At 33.4% G+C, this 22963-nt stretch overlaps 1 protein-coding gene across 3 annotated transcripts in view; it reads right to left on the bottom strand.

The window, feature by feature from the left end:
* The window catches only part of LOC145269807 (uncharacterized), a 67330-nt gene extending 45441 nt beyond the window's left edge, over positions 1-21889 (bottom strand). For 2 of the 3 annotated variants that reach the window (XM_080125520.1, XM_080125518.1), the window contains exon 1: positions 21533-21889. Coding sequence is in view for 1 of the 3 variants with exons in the window: in XM_080125517.1 (XP_079981643.1) it covers positions 12825-14216 (1392 nt within the window). In the remaining 2 variants the exon portion in view is untranslated. Of the gene's footprint in view, positions 1-9564; positions 16236-21532 lie in introns of those variants that run through there. The other variant, XM_080125517.1, reaches the window with a different exon arrangement.
* Between the last annotated feature and the right edge of the window lie 1074 nt (positions 21890-22963).

Raw genomic sequence — 22963 nt, 5'->3', positions numbered from 1 at the left:
TCCAATCAATACAATCCTTGAAGTGTCAATAACCTCTTGAGCTTCAATAATAACGAGTCAATATGAAGAATATTGAAGAAGTAGAAAAAGGGCGTCCAAAAAAATTCGGATCCAAAGAAAAAGGAAAAACAACAGTATCGTCCCCTTTATATGCAGAAGGGAAAACCTTTAAAAATGGTCAAACAACAACATCTTTTCTTTTTATTAGTAATAAGGTAAATACACAAATTCCTCCATCAATCGCTAACCCTTTCAATTTCTTTCACACTCCAAAGTACAAGGAAAAAAAATTAAGTAGAAACAAGAATATACAAAAGGTCAATAAACGCATTAGTATATATTGTTTAATTTTATCCTCCCCTTTATATGCAGAAGTATCATATGATCAAATATCACATGATCCAAAGGAAAGCCTTTAAAAATGGTCAAACAACAACGTCTTTTCTTTTTGTTAGTAATAAAGTAAATGCACAAATTACTTTCCCCCAACAATCGATAACCCTTTCATTTTTTTTTCACATAGTCCGCAAAATACAAGGAAAACAATTAAGTAGAAACGAGAATATGCAAAAGTCAATAAACATATTAGTATATATTGTTTAATATATATATATATATATATATATATATATACATGTAAACTTATCACACACATCCTAGACTATTCTGGAGAAGACTAGGCCTCCCTTATCGCCGTCTCTGAGGGGCGCAACCTGGACAGTACCATTATTGCCTTACAGGAGAGGAGATTCAATTCCCACACACCTAAAATGGCACCAGTTATCACAACTATGACAGCATATCATAGCTTCGTTACCCTGTGGAGAACTACATATGCGACAAGGCCAGATCGCTTTTGCCTCAGGAGGGGGGTGGGGTGCTAAGACCATCCATAGGCCCATCAACAAGAGAAAGCAAGGCGTGAACTGGATTATCCGTGTCAGACGACAATTCCTGTGGAAAGAGGTTCTTTAGTGAGTGAACCCGTATTGCCCCTGCATCCTTGCTTGATTTTTGCCGTCCTAACCACTCCCTCTTCCCCGCTAAATGCTTCCAAAACAATCCCAAAACCCAAAAGGGTTTGGGTTTAAGTGGACTCTTGACTAAAACCACGGCTCCAACCTTCAATCTGTAATTAAATGGCACCCTCGAACGACCCTGGGGTTTCTCTCTAGGACTCAATAAATACTCGTTGTACCACAGTGTTCTGAATTTGGCTAGGCACTAGTCCCGAATTCGCATGGTTCTGAGCAGCCTCTTCTGGCTGGGAGGGATTTGCGAAGTAAATGTCCATCAGTCAGGTCTAAGAGCAGCCCTGGATTCTCACTAGGCCGCATGAACATGTTGGGGATCACTGCTTCCAACTCAATCTTGGAAGATACCCAATAAGTCAGAGGGCGGTTGTTGTTAATGTTGTTAATGGCTCTTTGGATGTTAGAAACGATGGTGAGCAACGAGAAATAGTCCAACACCCCTAGCAACCACCTTATAAAGGCAATTCTTTATTGTCTGTATCATCCTTTCACAAACACCACCGACCCAGGGTGAAAACAGTGGAATGGGTCGGAATTTAATCCTGCAAGAACCAAACTTTAGCTGATACTCCTTACTCAACACAAGCCTCTGAAATAACTGCGCACCTCCCAGAAATGTCCTCGCATTGTCACTGTAAATGGCCGATGAGATGCCATACAGATTAGAGAATCTGACCAATGCTTGCAGAAATGCTAAAACACTCATATCTGGCACTACCTTGACATGTACAGCCCGAACACTAAGACATGTGAATATAAGAAGGTACATTTTCACCAACCTGCTTCCCTCCCTAATCCAATTGTATTATACCTGAAGCAGCGCAGGCGACTGCCGTCCTTACGCAAAAAACAAAACTTGTTTTTATCAGAATCCAATTGCAGGCGGATCATCAAGCAGGCCTTCTTGATATCTGCCAATACAATATGATCATTAATACGGAATCTGAGAAGCGGGTCTAATAGATCGCTGGTAAGGTTTATCCCTTGATAGGTCGCTTCATTAAGGGAGGGGGCATCGTCAACCTTCAGGCTGCAGTTAAACACAGGCCTAATCTTAGTGGTGGAAGTGAGGTCTGACTTAAGCACAGGTCTGTGTGGAATTAAAAATTACTGGTCGAATTTTTCTGGCGTCACAAAGATCTTCTCAATCATGCCATCACGTCCCTGCACCTGGAAAACATTTAGATAATCCTAGTACAATTGTTTCTTCTCTAGCCTGCGTGCAACATGTTCTGAGGTATGTAAGGCTACAGCATTGTTTGAGGGTACACATGATAGTTTGTCATCCTCCCATCCGAATAAAGTATTTATTCTCTCTAAACTAGATGGATCGTCTAAATTGACCGATCTTCTGTTCATCATAATTCGAGAGGTCTGATGCTCTTATACTTAATGATTCCATGTCGAACAGTTTCTTTGTACCACACTGTCTGGGAAGAAATCACTGAGTGGCTCCTCATACTTATTTTAGGGACATGTGATATACGTATATCTGTACGTGATGTTGCCAAGCTAATCAAAAACCTTGATTCCAGTAAAGCAACTGGCCCGGACGGTATTCCAATTATAGTACTCAAAAAACTTCAACCTGAACTAGCGCCCATACTTACAAAACTATTTAAACGTTGTCTTAAGGAGAATAGTTTCCCATCTCCCTGGAAAATTTCATCAGTATGCCCTGTATTTAAGAATTCAGGTGATCGCTCATCCCCCTCTCAGTACAGGCCAATAAGTCTCCTGTGCGTCATGAGTAAGTTGCTGGAATCTGTGTTAAATACAGAAGTAATCAACCATCTCAACAAAAATAACCTTCTTAGTGACACTCAATATGGTTTCCGTTCTGCTAGATCTACAGCAGATGTGCTTACAGTTATATCTCATAGGATTAGCAAATCTCTCGATGGAGGCTACCTTTCTAGGGCAATTGCTCTTGACATAGCTAAGGCCTTTGATAGGGTATGGCATAAAGGTTTACTTCATAAGATCTCTAGCTATGGTATAGCTGGAAATGTCTTCTCAATTATTAAAGCATTTCTTTCTGATAGGTTCATAAGAGTAGTAGTTGAGGAGCAAAAATCAGAAGCCCACAGTATTAATGCCGGTGTCCCTCAGGGGTCCATCCTGGGCCCAACTCTTTTCCTGATCTACATTAATGATCTTCCAAATCACATCCTTACATCATTTGTAGACATTTATGCTGACGACACTACCATTTATGGTAGCACATCTAAGACAGTAAACGACCAAGTTCTCTCCAATTCTCTCTCCTCTGATCTTGAGCATGTAGTACAATGGGGAAAGGAGTGGCTGGTTACTTTTAATGCATCTAAAACCAAGCTTCTCTCTTTACATCATCAACATTCTGATCCACATCTAGCATCAATTGAAATGAATGGCTCTCGTCTTCAGGAGGCCTCAAGTTTTGACAAGCTTCTGGGCTTGACCATTACTCCTGATCTTAAATGGAACACGTACATCAAATCTGTTGCCAAGGCCGCTGGAAAAATGGTGGGATCTTTCTATCGATCCAGTAGATATCTCACTGCTGATGCAATTCTCTATCTATATAAGAGCCAGGTACGTCCAAGGATGGAATACTGTTGCCACATCTGGGCAGGAGCTGCTAGAAAGGACTTGTCCTGCCTTGATAGAGTTCAAAATAGACTTTGTAGCCTCGTAGGAGATGTCCTTTTCTCTTCCTTGCAACCTCTATCTCACAGAAGAGATGTTGCGAGTTTGTCTATTATGTATCGTTATTTTCATGGAAAGTGTTCGACTGAGCTTCAATCTATGGTCCCCCCTCGCAAAACTTTTACAAGAAACACTCGTCTAGCTGTAAACACTATCAAAAATTCCCCCCACTCTTTATCTGTGCCTAAACCTAAACGTAGATTCCATGAACAAAGCTTTTTTATTAGAACTGTACGCCTGTGGAATTGTCTTCCGTTTGCCTGCTTTCCAGGTGACTACAATATGGTTGTCTTCAAGTCTAACGTAATTAAGTTCTTGATGAGCCGTTCCATATAAGTTATCAAATTTAACAAATTTTCATTACTAATGATTATTATATTGTCCAATTTCAATTTCTACTGTACACTCTTTAACCCTTATCCTTGAGTGGCCTCTTGGCCTTGATAATGTGTTGATACCTATGAAAAAAAAAGAAAAAGTCGAATGTGAACAAGTTCTAATTGAATCGTCCCCCTAAGTAATCCAAGTTAAAAAATTCCCACTGTTTACTATGCTAAAATCACAATGACTAATGTATACCTATTAACCCTTATCCTCGAGTGGCCTCTGGGCCTTGATAAGTGGTGACACCCATGTAAAAAAAAAAAGAAAAAAAAGGGACTCCAATATAATACACATCATGGAGTGTATCCTAAGGGAAGGAATTGCTTTACTTCGCCAAATGGGACGAGTCCTGATGGGGTCAAGAATGCCTGCCCCGTAAACAAGGCACCAGTGGAAGGGAGCCCCAATGTTGAATAAAATTCAGGCCTAAGATTCCATGAATCGGTATGAAACCAGTACCCCTGTCGAAGCGGCCAGCGATATCACATTCAATATGTTCAAACTCATCCAAAATACCATCTAGGTTCTCAATACGCACTGACACATCAATATCAATGGGAGAGAGATCGGGCAATGAGACCCAACGTTGGCCTCCAACACAACCTCTGTAAACTTCCATGGTTGTGGCCAGGTTAATTTCACAATCTCGTCCAACCGTTGCTGAATGTCAAAGTGGCTTCAACCTTTTACTGGAAAGATATGTTCGACAACTACCAGTTAACAGTAACCTGTTTGCTGTTCTTACTAAATGTTACACAAAGAACTGGTGAGAGAATAGAAGATCCTCTATCCTGAGAGTGACGGGCCCAGTTGACATGGAAGGAGAGGTCTCTTTGATAGAAACTGGGCTCTGGCTCAGACGGCGCCCTTTCTCCAGAACTACGTACAGGATTAAGTGACAGGTTCGTATTCCTGTCACCTTTGATGGTGTTCAGAATGGATGACAAGGATGGAATTATCTTGCCGGTAATCTGGATCAATTTTCCCTTGACCTCCTTGGGAAATTTGGTGAATATAATCTTAGCCATAAGGCGGGCTCCAGAAGAACAGTCATTCGAAAATGTACAGTTGGCGGAGCCCTCCAATTCTGTGAGACGCAAGGCTGTCCCTGATATAATGTTAATCAGGGTTGTATATGATCTTTCCTTCCACATGAAAAATCCAGTATATCCTGAAAAATGTGGTCTATAATGTCATCTTCGTCAAGATATTCGTTCTTTAGAACAGAGAGAGCCACTTCATAGTTCTTGTTGCAGATAGCCAAATTGTTAATTAGAAGCAAGTGTTGCCTGGAGAGCGAACACTTGAGGAAATTCAGCCCCTCAGCATCGCTAGTCATTCCTACCACACAATTTTCGAATCTCGACAAAAAATTCCTAAAACTCATAGGATTGGACCGAATGTCCAATCCAACAAAGGTAGGTCCTATAATTTGGACCTATGGAGGCTTTACTACAAAGGAAGACATGTTTCTTCCCACTTCCATGGAAGGAGAGCTCAGAGACCCAGCGTTGTCTGGGAGGTACTAGAGGTCAAGATGCTCTATTTCTTCCTGAAACTTGAGGTGTCTCAGTAGCTTTTCTTCCTGGAGTGGTTGCTCATCACCCTCCATGGACATGAGTTGGATCTTTTGGACACAAATGTCAACCTCCTTCATGAACTTATGGACAGATTGCCTAAGGCAGGTAAATATTTTTGCAGACGTCTCCACGCGACGGCCAATCTCTAGATATGCCTAAATGTTAGTCCATAAAACAGAAATTCTCTTGCGTAAACCCTTTACATTCTCCTCCATATTAGTGGGTTTCTTTCGCAATGTGTCGAAAAAATAATTAAAAAGATCGATGGGATTGACCGTTCTAGCCAAGGAAGGAACAATTACACTTATCTTACTTTGCGAAAGAATTGCCCCTTCCGCGAAACAGAGTCAGTTAATTGTATCAATCGCCAACTAGGTAGTCCAACCAATACAATCCTTTAAGTGTCAATAAACACTTGAGGTTCAATAATAACGAGTCAATATGAAGAATATGGAAGAAGTAAAAAAAAGGGGCGGCCAAACAACTTCAGATCCACAGAACAAAGAAAAACAACAACCAGTTGGTGAGTATCCTCCCCTTATATGGAGAAGTATCATGTGATCAAATATCACATGATCCAAAGGAAAACCTTTAAAAATTGTCAAACAACAAAAACGTCGTTTCTTTTTGTTAGTAATAATGTAAGTACACAAATTCCTTTCCTTCAACAATCGATAACCTTTCGATTTTTTTTCACAATGTTGTCCTTTTTTCAAAAGCAAAAAAAAAAACACCTAAAAAGCTGAAAAGTTCACTATACTCAGAAAAATGCCTTTCATTTGCTAAAACTCTTTTTTGACAATAAAAGAATTTTATTCTCAACGATAACAAACACGCTAGTGAAAATGCCTTTCATTTTTTAAAAATCTTTTTTTGACAATGAATAATTTTATTCTCAACAATAACAAACACGCTAGTAAAAGTGCATTTCAGTTTGACACTTGTTAGAAATTTTGATTGAAAAATGAACTTAAACAATTCCCGACACGGACACAAATTTTCAAACAATAAAATGAATGACACCATTTTTCTTTATCTGCGTATGTGTATTTAAAAACAATTCAATTTACAAACCGAATGTTGGTCTATTTCAAGAATTTCTACGCTAAATGTACTCATGAACATCTTTTGTTTTTGCATTTTCGTGTGTAAATGTTTGTTTTTATTTATTTCTCAACATTAAAATTGACACAATGACAATTTCTCATTTTTTCAATTATGCTTTAAATAGATATTCGTGTGTGTGTGTGTGTGTGTGTGTGTGTGTGTGTGTCATACATTTATCAAAGTATGTCTCTTTAATTTTAAAAATGCCGTTGCAATATGTAAATATGTAACCACACACCGAGAAATTACCAATCAATTTCCCCGCACACTGAAAATACAATTCAACAGGTGTGCCTATTCGGGGGACTACTGAAAGGTCACTTCAACGCCACCAGACCAGTTTTCCTTGCTTTTTCTGAACACATAATCCTAACATAAATGAGCCCAGTCTCAGCTGTTCTGGGGGTCTTGAGTGCTAGACCAAACTTCTAGAAATCTTCATTGACACGGGTTGCAGAACACACACTCTTATTCACAAAATGTCGTCAATATAAGATGTAGCCGTGTTTATGATCTCATGCTTCTAAGGTCGTCATTAACTATGGCTAGCATTATTAAATGGGAAACATTAAGCGCAAATTCGATGCAGGTAAGACAATATTGTTGTTCTGTAGCAACCCCCCCCAACTACCCCACTAAAGTTCCTTGATCTTACTGTTTGAAACGACCAAAGGGATTTATTGACATGTCCTGGCAAATAGGTTTAGCATCGGTCCAGCAGTCCAGCACTGTAATGCTTGGTCCTTGCTGTCATCATTAACTTAATTTTGGTAAGCAAAACATCCACGTTTGCCATTAAAACATCCACATACTCATTCAGCTTCTGATGATCCATAATCGGTTGAACCTTCTGTCTGTTGTCCTGCACAACAGCCATAAGGGGGAATAAACTCTGGAGAACCGAATTTGTCTACCGGATATGGTAGTTGCCAACCCTCAACGACACACACATTTTCAGTACACTATCAGATTCGTCACGAATTTGTGTTGCCGCTGGATATTCTGCAAGTCTATTTTTCAATGTCACCAGCCCATTTTCTAAGATGCGATTCACTTTCAAATGTTATTTTCATACTCTGTTTCAGTGAAATCAGCATCAGTTATAATAAGAAGAATGAGAGTTATAAAAGATGCAATAAGTTATAAGTTTTAATAATAATAATAAGAAGAAGAGTTATAATAGATGCAGTAAGTTATAATAATGACAATAATAATAATAAGTTATAAGTTATAATAATAATAATAATAGTTATAATAATAATAATAATATTAATAATAATAATAGTTATAATAACATTATTAATAATAATAATAGTTATAATAATAATAATAATAATATTAATAATAATAGTTATAATAATAATAATAATAATTATAATAATAATAAGTTATAATAAGTTATAATAATAGTTATAATAATAATAATAGTTATAATAATATTAATAATAATAATAAAAATAATAGTTATAATAATAATAATAATAAAAATAATAGTTATAATAATAATAATAATAAAAATAATAGTTATAATAATAATAATAAAAATAATAGTTATAATAATAATAATAATAAAAATAATAGTTATAATAATAATAATAATAATAATAATAATAAAAATAATAGTTATAATAATAATAATAATAATAATAAAAATAATAGTTATAATAATAATAGTTATAATAATAATAGTAATAATAATAATAATAATAATAATAATAGTTATAATAGATGCAATGCACCATTTACAACAGTTTGGAGGATTAAATTGATGATGAATTCTCACACCACATATATCAATAATACGTGATATTTCTTCGGGGTTTTACAACAGCACCTCCTACTGTTGCACTATCCAGTAGACAATCGCATGCAATATATGGAACACTGTGGGAAAGTATGTTGACCTCAATTTGTTTTTTTCTTTTAATTCTTGTGTATGCGCGTTTACTTGAAATTCCCTACACAAATTGCTTTATCCTTTATATGGACACATATATCTATATTTATCCATGTACATATATATATATATATATATATGAAAAATTCATGATAGTTAAATAACATTTACTTTTCATCGAATGCATAATAAAAAACATTTGGAATAATCCAATGGTCTAGTCGAGAGAACCATCCAAACAGTGAAGAAAACACTGCACAAATGTTTCCAGACTGGAGACGATCAACATCTTGCTCTACTAACCTTACGTACAACACATGGCAAAAATAACTCTCCTTCACCAGCAGCTAAACTGATGAACCACCAACTGAGGACACTTCTTCCAAGCATAAGAAATAATGGTTATGATCTTTGCGGATCATCCCCAACTAACATGCAGAAGGTAAAACAGCATATCAGCAATAAGCATGTGCTGCCTTCACTAAAGATAGGGGATCACATCAGAGTACGTGATGGGAAAATTTGGTCCAGGATAGGCAAAGTGATTGAACATTGCTCTCAACCAAGGTCATACTTGGTACTGATGGATAATGGCAGAACTATACACCGAAACTGCCGAGATCTACTGCTAGTACCTCGTTCAAAGGTACCTACAGACCAACCTTACCCTGACACAATATTTGGTTTATCCAAGCAAGTTCATCAAACAAGATCAGGAGCACCAAAAACAGCAACTCCAGAGTTAGGAGTTCGATCAAGGTCAGGACGATCAATACATCAACCCAGATGGATGCAAGATTATATATGTTAAGTCAACTTGCATTTCAATAGCAAAGGACCTTGGGAGGGGGATGTTATATATATATATATATATATATATATATATATATATATATATATATATATATAGTAGAAATGGTAATTGATAAAAATCTGAAGAAAGTGTTCAATACTGTTGTAGAGCAAATATGCGTTTTATTTTTATTACCATATTTTTCTATTAAGTTACATTATTGTTTTGGCTACACGACCGTTTTTGGCCGTTATGTAGCTTCCTCAGACTTTTACAGAAATGTTTGTTTATGGTGGAATGAAAGAATGAATGGTGTCAGAGGAGGGGTGCGAGGAAAGCGGAGAAAGGAGAAGGGAACAAGGGGGAAAGGTGGTGCTTGGTATGTCGGTAATGTTTTAGTTTAGGAGTTTAAAGACATTAGGTGGTTGTGAGGGGGTCTGGAAAGTTCATGTCTGGTGTGGCTGAGGGCATAGGGATACATGGGGGGAGGGAGATATGTGGGGCTAGAGGTAGGGGGTACTTTAAAATTCGAATCCTAATGTTTATGTTGTTCGCGTCTCGTTGGTGGGATGATTTCTTGATAAGTATGTCTTGACCTGTTGGGTGTTCGCTTCCCAACCCAAGCTTGTAATAATGTGTTTTCATGTAGTTTTTAAAGTTACAATATGTTGAACATGTATTAAGGTGTTGTTATTATATGTTTACATTTACAATACGTTGGACATGTAATAAGGTGTTGTTATATGATTTTTTAATTTACAATACGTTGGACATGTAATAAGGTGTTGTTATTTGATGTTTACATTTATAATACGTTGGACATGTAATAAGGTGTTGTTATTTGATTTTTACATTTACAATACGTTGGACATGTAATAAGGTGTTGTTATTTGATTTTTTTAATTTACAATACGTTGGACATGTAATAAGGTGTTGTTATTTGATTTTTTAATTTACAATACGTTGGACATGTAATAAGTTGTTGTTATTTGATTTTTTAATTTACAATACGTTGGACATGTAATAAGGTGTTGTTATGTGATGTTTACATTTATAATACGTTGGACATGTAATAAGGTGTTGTTATTTGATGTTTACATTTACAATACGTTGGACATGTAATAAGTTGTTGTTATTTGATTTTTTAATTTACAATACGTTGGACATGTAATAAGGTGTTGTTATTTGATTTTTTAATTTACAATACGTTGGACATGTAATAAGGTGTTGTTATTTGATGTTTAACTTTACAATACATTGGACATGTAATAAGTTGTTGTTAGTTGATTTTTAAATTTACAATACGTTGGACATGTCATAAGGTGTTGTTAGTTGATTTTTAAATTTACAATACGTTGGACATGTAATAAGTTGTTGTTAGTTGATTTTTAAATTTACAATACGTTGGACATGTAATAAGTTGTTGTTAGTTGATTTTTAAATTTACAATACGTTGGACATGTAATAAGGTGTTATTTGATTTTTACATTTACAATACGTTGGACATGTAATAATGTATTTTCATATGATTTTTAATTAACAATTCGATGAACATGCAATAATGTGTTTTCATGCAATAAGGTGTTGTTATTTGATTTTTTTAATTCACAATATGTTGGACGTGTAATAATGTATTTTCAGGTGATTTTTAAATTTACATTACGCTGGTCATGTAATAATGTATTTCCAAGTGATTTTTTTAATTCACAATACGTTGTACATATAATGTGTTTTAATGTGGTTTTTAAATTTACATGTGTGGCACTATATCGTTAGTGCCACAGTTAGGGTTTCCCATGCACCCTACCCCTGCAAGGTCAAGCGGTGATTTGGCTGTAGGTGGAGGGATACATAAGAGTTCAGACTAGATTTCCCTTCCTGTTTTTTGCTCTCTTTTATTCTGGACACCATGAGGTGAGCACGTATTTTCAGTCCCTCTGTAAATGAGAGGAAAGGAACCCTCTCCTCTCATCATAGGTTAGTTAAAGTATTGTATGAAACAGTTATTGTATGAACAATTGAACAATAAAATAGCTAAAATTATATTACAATTGTGTTGTGTTATTTCTGCTGTATTGAATGTCTGCCTGAGCTCAAAGGAAACGAACTTGAAAGACGAAGAAGATCCGATGCAGACTGACACTGCCGGAGGGCAATGCAGCAGCCCTGATATGGGAGATGCCCCACATTTCAGGTATGCTTTTTATTCTACTTCTGACGGAGACATCTAATCGACAAGACTTCATACATGGACTTTTACCAGAACCTTTAGGTAACACGTGGCTCAGTAAGACACCAGCGACTGCATGGATTGTGTTATACATTTAATACTGTATTTTAATTTGATTTTTTTAAATTTACCATAAAGTGGGCATGTAATAATGCGTTTTCATGTGGTTTCTAAATTTACAATAAGTTTGACATGTAATAATTTTTTTGTGATTTTTTTATAAATTTACAATAAGTTGGACATGTAATGTATTTTTTGTGATTTTTTTATAAATTTACAATAAGTTGGACATGTAATGTATTTTTTGTGATTTTTTTATAAATTTACAATAAGTTGGACATGTCATAATGTTTTTGCATGCAATTTTTAAATTTACAATAAGTTGGACATGTAATAATGTGTTTGCATGAAATTTTTAAATTTACAATACATTTTACATGTAATAACACAAACTTTACACACATAACATTTTTCTAAATTGCTAATAACTTTTAAACTGGTTGAATATGCTGTACAACAGTTTAGACACGAATAACATATCTATAGACTCTCAAAAACAGTGTTAAGTAGGAATTCAAGTTCTGTGTGGAGTGTCTTCTCCAATGTGTTCTTTCATATGTTGTATCAATAAATAATAGCATTGAATTTTACCTTTTTCTGTTTTCCTTAAATTAGTTGAATTCTCTAAAAATCACGTTTTCTAATAGCTAACATTATTTATTGATCAAATCTTGTCCAGAATTTTTCTTCTAGGGGATTGGACATCCAACCAGATGTCTGACATTTACCCCTATTTTAGTGAGTCCAACCAAGAGATCTTTTCAGCATTCTAGCCGCCCCTTTCATTGCAATCGTTTGTATTTCACTTGCACTTGGTTCATCGGGTATGCTTGCTATGTACTTTTTAAAGTTCTTTTTCATAAGCCCAGTTGTTCCTATGATGACTGGTATAATTGAAACGTCTTTTAATTTCCAATTTCGTTTCATATCATACATAAGTCCTTGATACTTTGTTATCTTTTCCCTCTCAACTCTGTTAAGACCTGTATCATTGGGTACACTGACCTCTATTATGGTCGCTTTGTTGTCCCAAATCACTATATCTGGTTTAACAGTCTGTTCGCATGTGTGATTTTACAGTAGCTTTAGTCGCAAATGCTTTACCACAAAATTTACATGAATAAGGTTTCTCTCCAGTGTGTATTCTTCGCATGTGTACGATAGCATTATTTTTATGTGTAAATGTTTTTCCACATACTTCACAAGAAAAAGGTTTCTCTCCAGTATGTGTTCTCATGTGTGATTTTACTACAGATTGTTTTGTAAACGTTTTACCGCATACTTCACATGAACAGGGTTTCTCCCCAGTGTGTGTTCTCATGTGTATTGTAACACTAATTTTTTGTGTAAATGATTTACCACACAATTCACATGAATAAGGTTTCTCCCCAGTGTGTGTTTGCATGTGTCTAGCGAAGTTACATTTTTGTGTAAATGCTTTACCACATTCTTTACAAGAATATGGTTTTTCTCCAGTGTGTGTTCGCATGTGTGATTTTACTTCAGATTCTTTTGTAAATGCTTTGCCACAAACTTTACAAGAACAAAGTTTGTCTCTAGTGTGGCTTTTCAGATATATATCTCCAGTGTGTGTTCTCATGTGCATTATAACATTGAAACGTTGTGTAAATGCTTTACCACATACTTTACATGAATAAGGTTTCTCTCCAGTGTGTGTCCGCATGTGTGTTGCAGCATTAGATTTTTCTGTAAATGCTTTGCCACACACTTCACAAGAATAAGGTTTCTCTCCAGTATGTGTTCTCATGTGTAATTTTACTACAGATTCTTTTGTAAAAGTTTTACCACATACTTTACAGTAACAGGGTTTCTCCCCAGTGTGTGTTCTCATGTGTATTGTAACACTGATATGTTGTGTAAATGTCTTACCACATACTTCACATGAATAAGGTTTCTCCCCAGTGTGTGTTTGCATGTGTTTAGCGACATAAGATTGTTGCGCAAATGCTTTGCCACATTCTTTACAAGAATATGGTTTTTCTCCAGTGTGTGTTCGCATGTGTGAGTTTACTTCAGATTGTTTTATAAAAGTTTTACCACATACTTTACATGAACAGGGTTTCTCTCCAGTGTGTGTTCTCATGTGTACTGTAACACTAGAATGTTGTGTAAATGCTTTGCCACATACATCACAAGAATAAGGTTTTTCTCCAGTGTGTGTTCGCATGTGTGATTTTACTTCAGATTGCTGTGTAAAAGTTTTACCGTATACTTTACAGGAACAGGGTTTCTCCCCAGTGTGTGTTCTCATGTGTACTGTAACACTAGAATTTTGTGTAAATGCCTTACCACATACATCACATGAATAAGGTTTTTCTCCAGTGTGTGTTCGCATGTGTGAATTTACTACAGATTGTTTTGTAAATGCTTTGCCACAAACTTCACAAAAACAAGGTTTGTCTCTAGTGGTGGTTTCCATAGTGTGTGTTCGTATCTAGATTGCAGCATTAGATTTTTGTATAAATGCTTTGCCACATACTTCACAAGAATAAAGTTTTTCTCTTTCTTTTTTAATTAAATTTAAGTAAGTTTTAAAAGATCAAGGGACTCTCCTTGAGCAAACACTTGATTCTCTTATAGTTTGAGTTTATATCCGAGGGCTCTTTTCAGAATAAATTCTGTTCTGTTTATGGCTGCTGTTTGTATTTTTTTACCGCTTGGTCTTCCAGGGATTGCTTCTAGTATTTTTGATGATTTTTTCTCATAGAGCCAGTTGCTCCTATCACAACCGTTATAATGTTTATTTCTTTAGATGATTTTTTAAGTCCTGATATTTTGTCTCTTTTTTTTTTCATTTTTCTTAAACTTTTTCTTCTAGGGGATGGGACATCCAACCAGATGTCTGACATTTACCCCTATTTTAGTGAGTCCAACCAAGAGATCTTTTCAGGATTCTAGCCGTCCCTTTCAGTGCAATCGTTTGTATTTCACTTGCACTTGGTTCACCGGGTATGCTTGCTATGTACTTTTTAAAGTTCTTTTTCATAAGCCCAGTTGCACCTATGATGACTGGTATAATTGAAACGTCTTTTAATTTCCAATTTCGTTTCATATCATACATAAGTCCTTGATACTTTGTAATCTTTTCCCTCTCAACTCTGTTAAGCCCTGTATCATTGGGTACACTGACCTCTATTACGGTCGCTTTTTTTTGTTAGTGTGTGTTCTTATGTGTGATTTGAAGTTATAATTATTTGTAAATGCTTTATCACAAACTTTACATAAGGTTTCTCTTAAGTGTGTATTCTTTGCATGTGTACAATAGCATAAGTTTGCTATGTAAATGTTTGTCCACGCACTTCACAATGAAAAGGTTTCTGTACAGTGTATGCGATTTTAAGTCACTGTTGTTGCAAACACTTTATCACAATATTTACATGGAAAACGTTTCTCCTTATTGTGTGTTTTTATGTGTAAGGTAATACTAAGGTTTTCGTGTAAATGATTTGCCACACACTTCACAAGAAAAAGATTTCTCTCCAGTGGTATTTCTAAGGTGTTTTTAGTTTCAGAATAATTTGAAGATGTCATATCACAATCTTCAAATGAGGTGTCAGTGTGCTATTCTTTAACCTAGAACTGGTTGAACATTCTCTTCCACACATTTCACAAGACTAAAGTTTTCTTTTCAAGTATTTGTTCGCATGTGGACTTACACATCAAAATGTTTTGCAAATGATTTTCCACAGATTTAAAAACAATGAGAGTTTATTGTTGCATAACATTTAAAGATGCTTTTTGTAAAGTTATTTCTCCAGAAATAACCATTTTATGGTCCAATGTTTTTGTATTTAAATTTATATGAAAAAAAAACTTAAACGTATTTGTGACAAAATTCTGAGCAACTAAGCTTCTCTTTCATAACAGTAATTATTTTGATAAAATGTAGATTCAATCATAAACAAACATTTTTGTTCATTAAAATTTTGTTGAAATAGTAATAAACCCTAAACATTCTTAGGTTCACAAAAATTGGGTAATCCTTTATTTAACCATCGAATTGGTTAAAAATGCTTAACAACATTACACAAATATGTTTTTCTCATGTGTGATGATTTAAAATTGCTTCAAGATGCTTCCTCCGATATTATATTTTCATAGCAACATGCCATTTGCAAACATTTCAAAGGCATAATGTTTCTCACTAACGTTTATCTTTTGACATTTCTCACAGAAAATCTTAAGCTACGATTTTTACAGGAGTAGAATTTGTTTTCAATGTCTCCCAATGTATTTTTAAATGAAAATTATATATATTTAAATAAAAGTTATTTTTCTCAAATGTGTGTTCATCAACATATTTTCTCCAATTTGTGTTTCATTTCTGCAAGTTGATTCATCTATATTTTGTAATGGAAAAGCTGTGAAAAGCTTACTTCAGAAGATTAAAGATTTTTCATATTCATTTCATGAATTTATTGTCCACCGTAACTTTTACCTGTGAGCAAAAAATAAAATTATTAAATTATTACATGAATAATAACTAAGTAACTTAAGAACTAAAATTGTCAGATAATATTTTTATATTATTGAACAGTTTAATATTTAAAAGGTATAATTTCATACTTTCATCCAGTGATTTTCTTTCTTGCTAGACAAACGACATCAAACACAACTAAAGTTCAATATTGTCACACTAAAACGAGCAACATAATAATCAAAACATTTATCAAAAAATATGGATCGATACATTATTTTGTTGGCTTCTTTCATAGATAGTTCACACCTTACAGTCAGTAATCACAAATGCAGTCAAAACTCATGACTATGCAAACACAGTACTGTGCAACAGCATTATCATGCAACACTGTTACATGACTTTATCAAGAGATTGTTGCTTTACATTAACCTATTGTTTTTAAAAGATTACAAGCCTGGGGTAGAGTCTGTTCTTATAATCACAGGTATATTATTAATTGGTCTGGGGGGGGGGGCTAGGAAATCTTTAGAATATCATGTTTGGTGCAAAGGGTGCAACAGTGTACGAAACGTTAGTCAATTTTAATAATCCATTGCGATTGGCCTTTTGTCTTCAGAGAAAGATTGATCAACACTACAAGGCAGTTGCCTCCAGTATAGTTTCTGAGCATGAAATAGAGACTGGAATGAATGTGCGTATTATCAAGGCGACCGAGATAAGTCAGTGAATCTGAGAGCGTGACGTCATTACGAGAGTGGGATGTAGGTAAAGTGTCTCTCTCAGTAACTGTGGCCGTCTACAGAATTTTCAGTTTGCTGTCCAACATGATTTATTCTTGTGTTGCCCCAAATTGTAGGGAAAATTACCCAAATGACCCCTTAGAAAGAAACCTATTTATTTAAATATATTTTGTTTAAATACGTTCGTTTTATTACTTACATTAAAAAGTTTTGCGTAAATAGAAAAAAGTTATTTTTTTAATCGTTAAAAGTTTTCTGAATATTTAATATTAAAAAAATGTTTTGTAAATATATATTTTTCTTTTAAATCTTTAAAAGTTTGTAAATATCTTTTTTAAAAATCTTGCTTGCAAACATTTGAATATGTCTGCTATTTGACGTATTTACGAACAACCAACGGCAATGTTAAGTCGAACAATTGGTGTCCCTTGAATTGTTGCCCTATCTTTGTTGTTTGCTACAGGGTATCTAATCTTTACTTGATTTGTTTATGATAATATAGATCTAGTCCAAACCACCTCATTTTTGTTAACATAAAAATGCGATTCTGCAAAATGTCATGAGAACAGAAAAAAGAATGAAAGAATGAGTCAGAGGATCGAAGCATCTAATTGTGACACCCTCCTTTCGTGATACTTAGCACCCCAGAATATTCCCTTCGAGTAACTAATTCACATCAAAATCAAATCGCAATTTCTGTGCCCAAGAGAAAGTTTTCTTTTTCTAAAATATTTTTGTTTAAAAAAAAGTATATCGAAATGAAGCTGGCAGTCCAACCAGCAACTTAGATGAGAGGGTGCAAACATTACTGCATGCTAACCATGCAATCGTTTTCTCCCCATCCAACCTAATAGCGACAGCAGAGAATGCTACTAAAAAAACTGCTAGCACACAAACACAGTTCTAAAAAAAAGAAAAAAAAATAACAAGCAAATCCTTCATGTGGCTTTATTTATCATACACAATGTTTTTTTTTTATTATTAGTATGTAAATTTCTTCAGTTTCTTGTCCTGACGTTGTGATTTTTTGTTTAGAATATTTGAAAGAGAAGTCTATTTCACAGTGACAGGCCTGAATTGACCAACTTAAAAGTTTAAAACTCTTTTGTACCGCAGAGACACCACGAGACAATCAGAGATCCATCAACTTATTTATATACAGCAGAGACACACTACTAGAAAAAAGAAAGGTTAATCAACTGATTTATACAGCAGAGGGGCGCAGTGGGACATTAAATCCTGACAAGATTTCACTCAGAATTGCCCAAGTTGTGAATTTTATAGTTTCATCACCAATGTGAGAACTATTAAATTCTCCAATGTGATGTTGATTTCTTTATCTTCCGAATGAAGACTATCATAATGCTTTATATGAGTGTCAGTGCTTAGTAGGGTGTGATCAATGAAGTCTGAAAGCAATAATTTTGTATTATGATATGACAAAAACTTGCTAAGGATGTGAATGATTTCAAAATATTGAAGCAATAATTTGTCACTCGTTTCAACATCATCTCGATGTTATCATTTTTTTTTCGATAGTATTTTTAAATGGCAGTGCATCTAGTTAAATCACATACTTCCATACAATCATTTTTGAAGCTCCTATTTATTTCGTATTTTATTATGTATCAGAGAACATCATCATTTCTAATTATCTTTCTTAAAAAAATCTGTTTCCTACTATTGTCAATTTCAATATCGTTTCATTATCATTTCTAATCATCTTTATTTGTTTGTCATTTTATTTATAAAATTCCGGAGGAATGATTCAATAAAAAAAATCTAAACTGCTAAAAATCATTTTTTTTTTTTTAATCCTGTATTCAATTAAAATCATTTAATAAAAAATATTGTTTTCTAATATTGTCAATTTCAATATATCATTTGATAAAATGACGTCAATGTAACTATCCAATCAAGTGCGATTCTTACTACCGGTGTAACATGACTTATCTCCAATTTTCTTCCTCATATTTCTGTTTCCCTCGACTGCAAGAGGGTCCAAGTTTTGACTACTATTTTTGATAATAAAAGTACTTCCCTTAATGCGAGGTACGGACAAAATAAATGTCGACGCACAAAATGTATAAACATTTTGACCCCTCCCTTTACTTAAAAATTAACAAAAATCAGGAAATTAGCCAATTTTAATAAAATTTTCAGTATCTATCAAATAATGATCGCGGAATATAATAAACTAATTATTTTTATTTGAATCTGAGTAGAAATGTATTATTTTGTTTAAACAAAAACACCTTAATTAAAGCTATGGTTTTTAATAGTAAATAAAAATCGCAAGACATTATTTTTGCTTTTTTGTATAAATAAAGCATCGTAATTTGTAACAATAAAAATAAAATGAAATCATTTTTACAAAAACATTATAAAAAAAGCCCTTAAAGTTCTTATTAATGAATTCCATATAATTCGAAGAAAAATAAATTTCTCAAACTACCGATATTACCATTGAATTAAGCATTATTTATTTAATATTTTCACAAAAAAATTATAATAGCAAAAATTTTTCTACTTTTTTTTAAATTACAGATTTCGCATAATTTTTATATGCAAGATTTTAATAATTTACTTGCTCGCAAGAATGTCAAGCAATTTTTATATAATATTGGACAATAATTTAAAAAAATAATAATTTAAAAACAGGGACATAGAAAACTAATTTAATTAAAAAAATGGTAAAATTTGTACAAACATTTACAATAGAAATGTACGGAAAAAAGAAACCCAGTACCCCTCCTTCCTTTTAATTACATGACGTTATTCTCAGACAGCTTTTCAGCTGTCTCAGATTTTGGGAATCCGTATATTCAATATTTCCAAAAGTAATTCAGCTATTCTTATGCAAACAAGGTTTTTTTTTAAAATTTAATTTAATATCTTAGGATTTTACTTTACTAAGTATCTTTGAAATAGACCCAGAAAACTAATATTTATCTTTTAAAGGATTTTTACAATAAATTTATTAAACTTTTTAATTTAGCTGAATTGGTTAGCTCCCCATAATAACATTTTTCATATTTCAATTTCAAATTTCAAACCAGTAAAATATTTGTTTATTTTCCTAATATTACGTTGTGATTTGGTTTCAAGCGCACTTGATTCGTATTTTATTTTTTTTTTTCCCACGTGTACAAATAGTTTTTTTCTTTGGGAAATTAAGTTTAATCCTTAATCTTTCAAATGAAATCAAAAAGTAATCGGGAACCTAAAAAAAAAAAAATGATAAATCGGCTTTTTAAACCAGGTTTCTCTATCCTTATTCGTTTATTTTTGCCCGTACCTACTTAATGCAAGAGGGCCTATATTCCTAGGACCGATATGTTAAGGTAATTGCGATATTTTCAATATAAATATAATTTTCAAATCACTTGATTAAAAGGAACTTCAAAAGCAAAAGTAAACAATAAAAACCTGATTAGAGTGATTTCGGTTATCCTGACGCTCCGCCCTTCTTTGTTTTCCTTGGAAATGACGTCACACAAATCTTATAATATGGATGGCTACAATTGTAAAAATAATTTGTTTTATTTTTCTTTCATTTTGAGCTCCTTTTTTCTCCTGTTTGTTTTTGTTTTCTACAATTAATAAACCAGTTTACAAGTAAAAATAATTTGTTTTACTTGTATAGTTTTTTAACAGGTGCTTATGCAGTTTAATTAACCGTTTTAACATAAGTAACGTGCCGACATTAACCAAGCAGAAGAACTGTTTATTATTTTACACCGCTTCCCACCAAATGTAAACAGGTAATTTTAAAGAATTTTCCGATGGTAGAAAGAAAGCCCCCCCCTCAAAAAAAAATAGTGGCCACAAAGTGGGTGATCATTTTACGTTAAATTATTATAGAAAAGTGATCCCCCACTTTTTAAAACTAACATTTCTTCATATTTTGGAAACTACTCATTTGCCGTAATTTTAAACGTTTTTTTTTTTTTTTCGTTTTCAGCGACCCCGAAAACCATTAAGAGTGGTAATTTTCAAGGAATCTTCGAGGGTAGAGTAATTCTTCATATTTACCGTTTTTTAAATTGACTTGTTAGGTGAAAGTACAGAATAGACCCTCCCTTCCCCATGTTAAATAATAGGTTTCTAAATAAGTGTTAAAAAATAGCTCAGGTCGTAAAGTGCAGGACTGCAGGACTGCAGGAGTACCTATAAAAGGTAACGCCGGATCGGAAAAAGAGCTCAAAATGAAAATAAAATAAATTCTCCGCTCAAAATAAGAAATGGGAGAGAAAAAAAAGTTAAACGGGAGAAAAAAGGAACTCAAAATGAAAGAAAAATAAAACAAATTATTTTTACAATTGTAGCCATCCGTATTATAAGATTTGTGTGACGTCACTTCCAAGGAAAACAAAAAAGTGCAGAGGAGCGTCAGGATAACCGTGATTTCTATAGTACCATTCTTCGTTTCTATGCAATCATGGAATGTTGACTCATTTCTCTATTAAAACAAAGGCAATCATAATGGTTTCGACGCGCCCCTGTAGTAAAACAAAGGGAATCATAATGTAATAAAAAAGAGCTTCAAAAGCAATTAAATTAATAAATACTTACTTTTTGTTTGGCAATCTGTTTTTAACAAAGAAACGATTATAAGATGAGTTAATTTAAACGAGACGAGTTTGACGGGTGGAAGTCAACATTTTAAGATGGCGACCGGAAAAGCAAGTTTGCAGAAAATTAAAATATTTTTTCATTTTATTATGATTTCATTTGTTTTCTTTCTTTTTTTTTTTTTTTTGCGTTGTGTTAAATTACAAAATATTTTTTCATTGTTAAAAATTATTGTCAATCACGCATATAAACTTACTCGAACCATTACCACGCCATAAAAAATGGACGATGATAGTCAATTATTGGTTGCCTTTTTATTTATTTATTTATTTATTTGGAGAATTTGGATAAACTTACGTTCCGCATCCCCGTGTTTACAAAGCCAAAGGATGGCCAAAACTGTATTGAATATAATTTTTTTAATGCAACTATAAAAATAGGAGTTTTATTCAAACAATCTTTATTTGAACTTTTATGAGAAAATTATAATCTTTATAATTAAAATATCTTTATGAACTGTTTTTTTTTCTGTTTTTTAATTTATCGTGGATTTTTTTTTTTTTTGTCCAACAAAATTTTAAAATGGTGACCGGAAAAGCAATTTCGCAGAAAAAAAAAAAAAAATTCATTTCATTGTAATTTCATTTTTTTTTTTTTTTGTCCAATAAAATTTTAAAATGGTGACCGGAAAAGCAATTTCGCAGAAAATTTAAAAAAAAAAAAAATTCATTTCATTGTAATTTCATTTTTTTTTTTTTTTTTGTCCAATAAAATTTTAAAATGGTGACCGGAAAAGCAATTTCGCAGAAAATTTAAAAAAAAAAAAAAAAATTCATTTCATTGTAATTTCATTTTTTTTTTTTTTTTTTTTTTTGCGCCGTGTTAAATTACAAATTATTATTCAATTATCAAACATTATTGGCAATCACGCATATTAATAGGAAATAGACGATGATAGTCAATTACATATTATTGATTGCCCTTTTATTTATTTGGAAATTTTTACCTTTTTTGTCAAAAATTGGTAATAGTGACAGGTTCCTTATCGGCCTCCGCGACGAAAAATAGTTTGTCTCGAATTGTATCAAGAAGGGGAACGTCGTGTAAGAACGAAAACATGAAATCATATCCTCCGGAAATGGAACGAAACTTCTTTTTTTGTTTGTTTTTTGTTTTTTTTAATTACTGCAATATTTAGTTTTAATTATTTTCTTTTGTATTTTCACTTTTCACCGCAACTAAACCTAAAGTAGAAAAATATTTTTTAATAAAACAAAATATTAGATGCATTCAAAATTAATTAAAAATAACAATTCACCGTTTTGGGAAGTTCTGTTAATAGAAGCCAACAAACAAGAAATGTGACAAAGGCAAGATAAGTTACTCGTCTATCTGAAGTGATATCTGCAATAAGGAATGAAGACGAAGCCT

The sequence above is a fragment of the Euprymna scolopes genome, chromosome 45 (assembly GCF_053919585.1).
Source record: "Euprymna scolopes isolate OS-2025 chromosome 45, ASM5391958v1, whole genome shotgun sequence".
In the NCBI taxonomy this organism is placed as follows: domain Eukaryota; kingdom Metazoa; phylum Mollusca; class Cephalopoda; order Sepiida; family Sepiolidae; genus Euprymna; species Euprymna scolopes.
The sequence above is the reverse complement of the archived record's forward strand: the minus strand, read 5'-3'. Positions and strand labels throughout refer to the sequence as shown.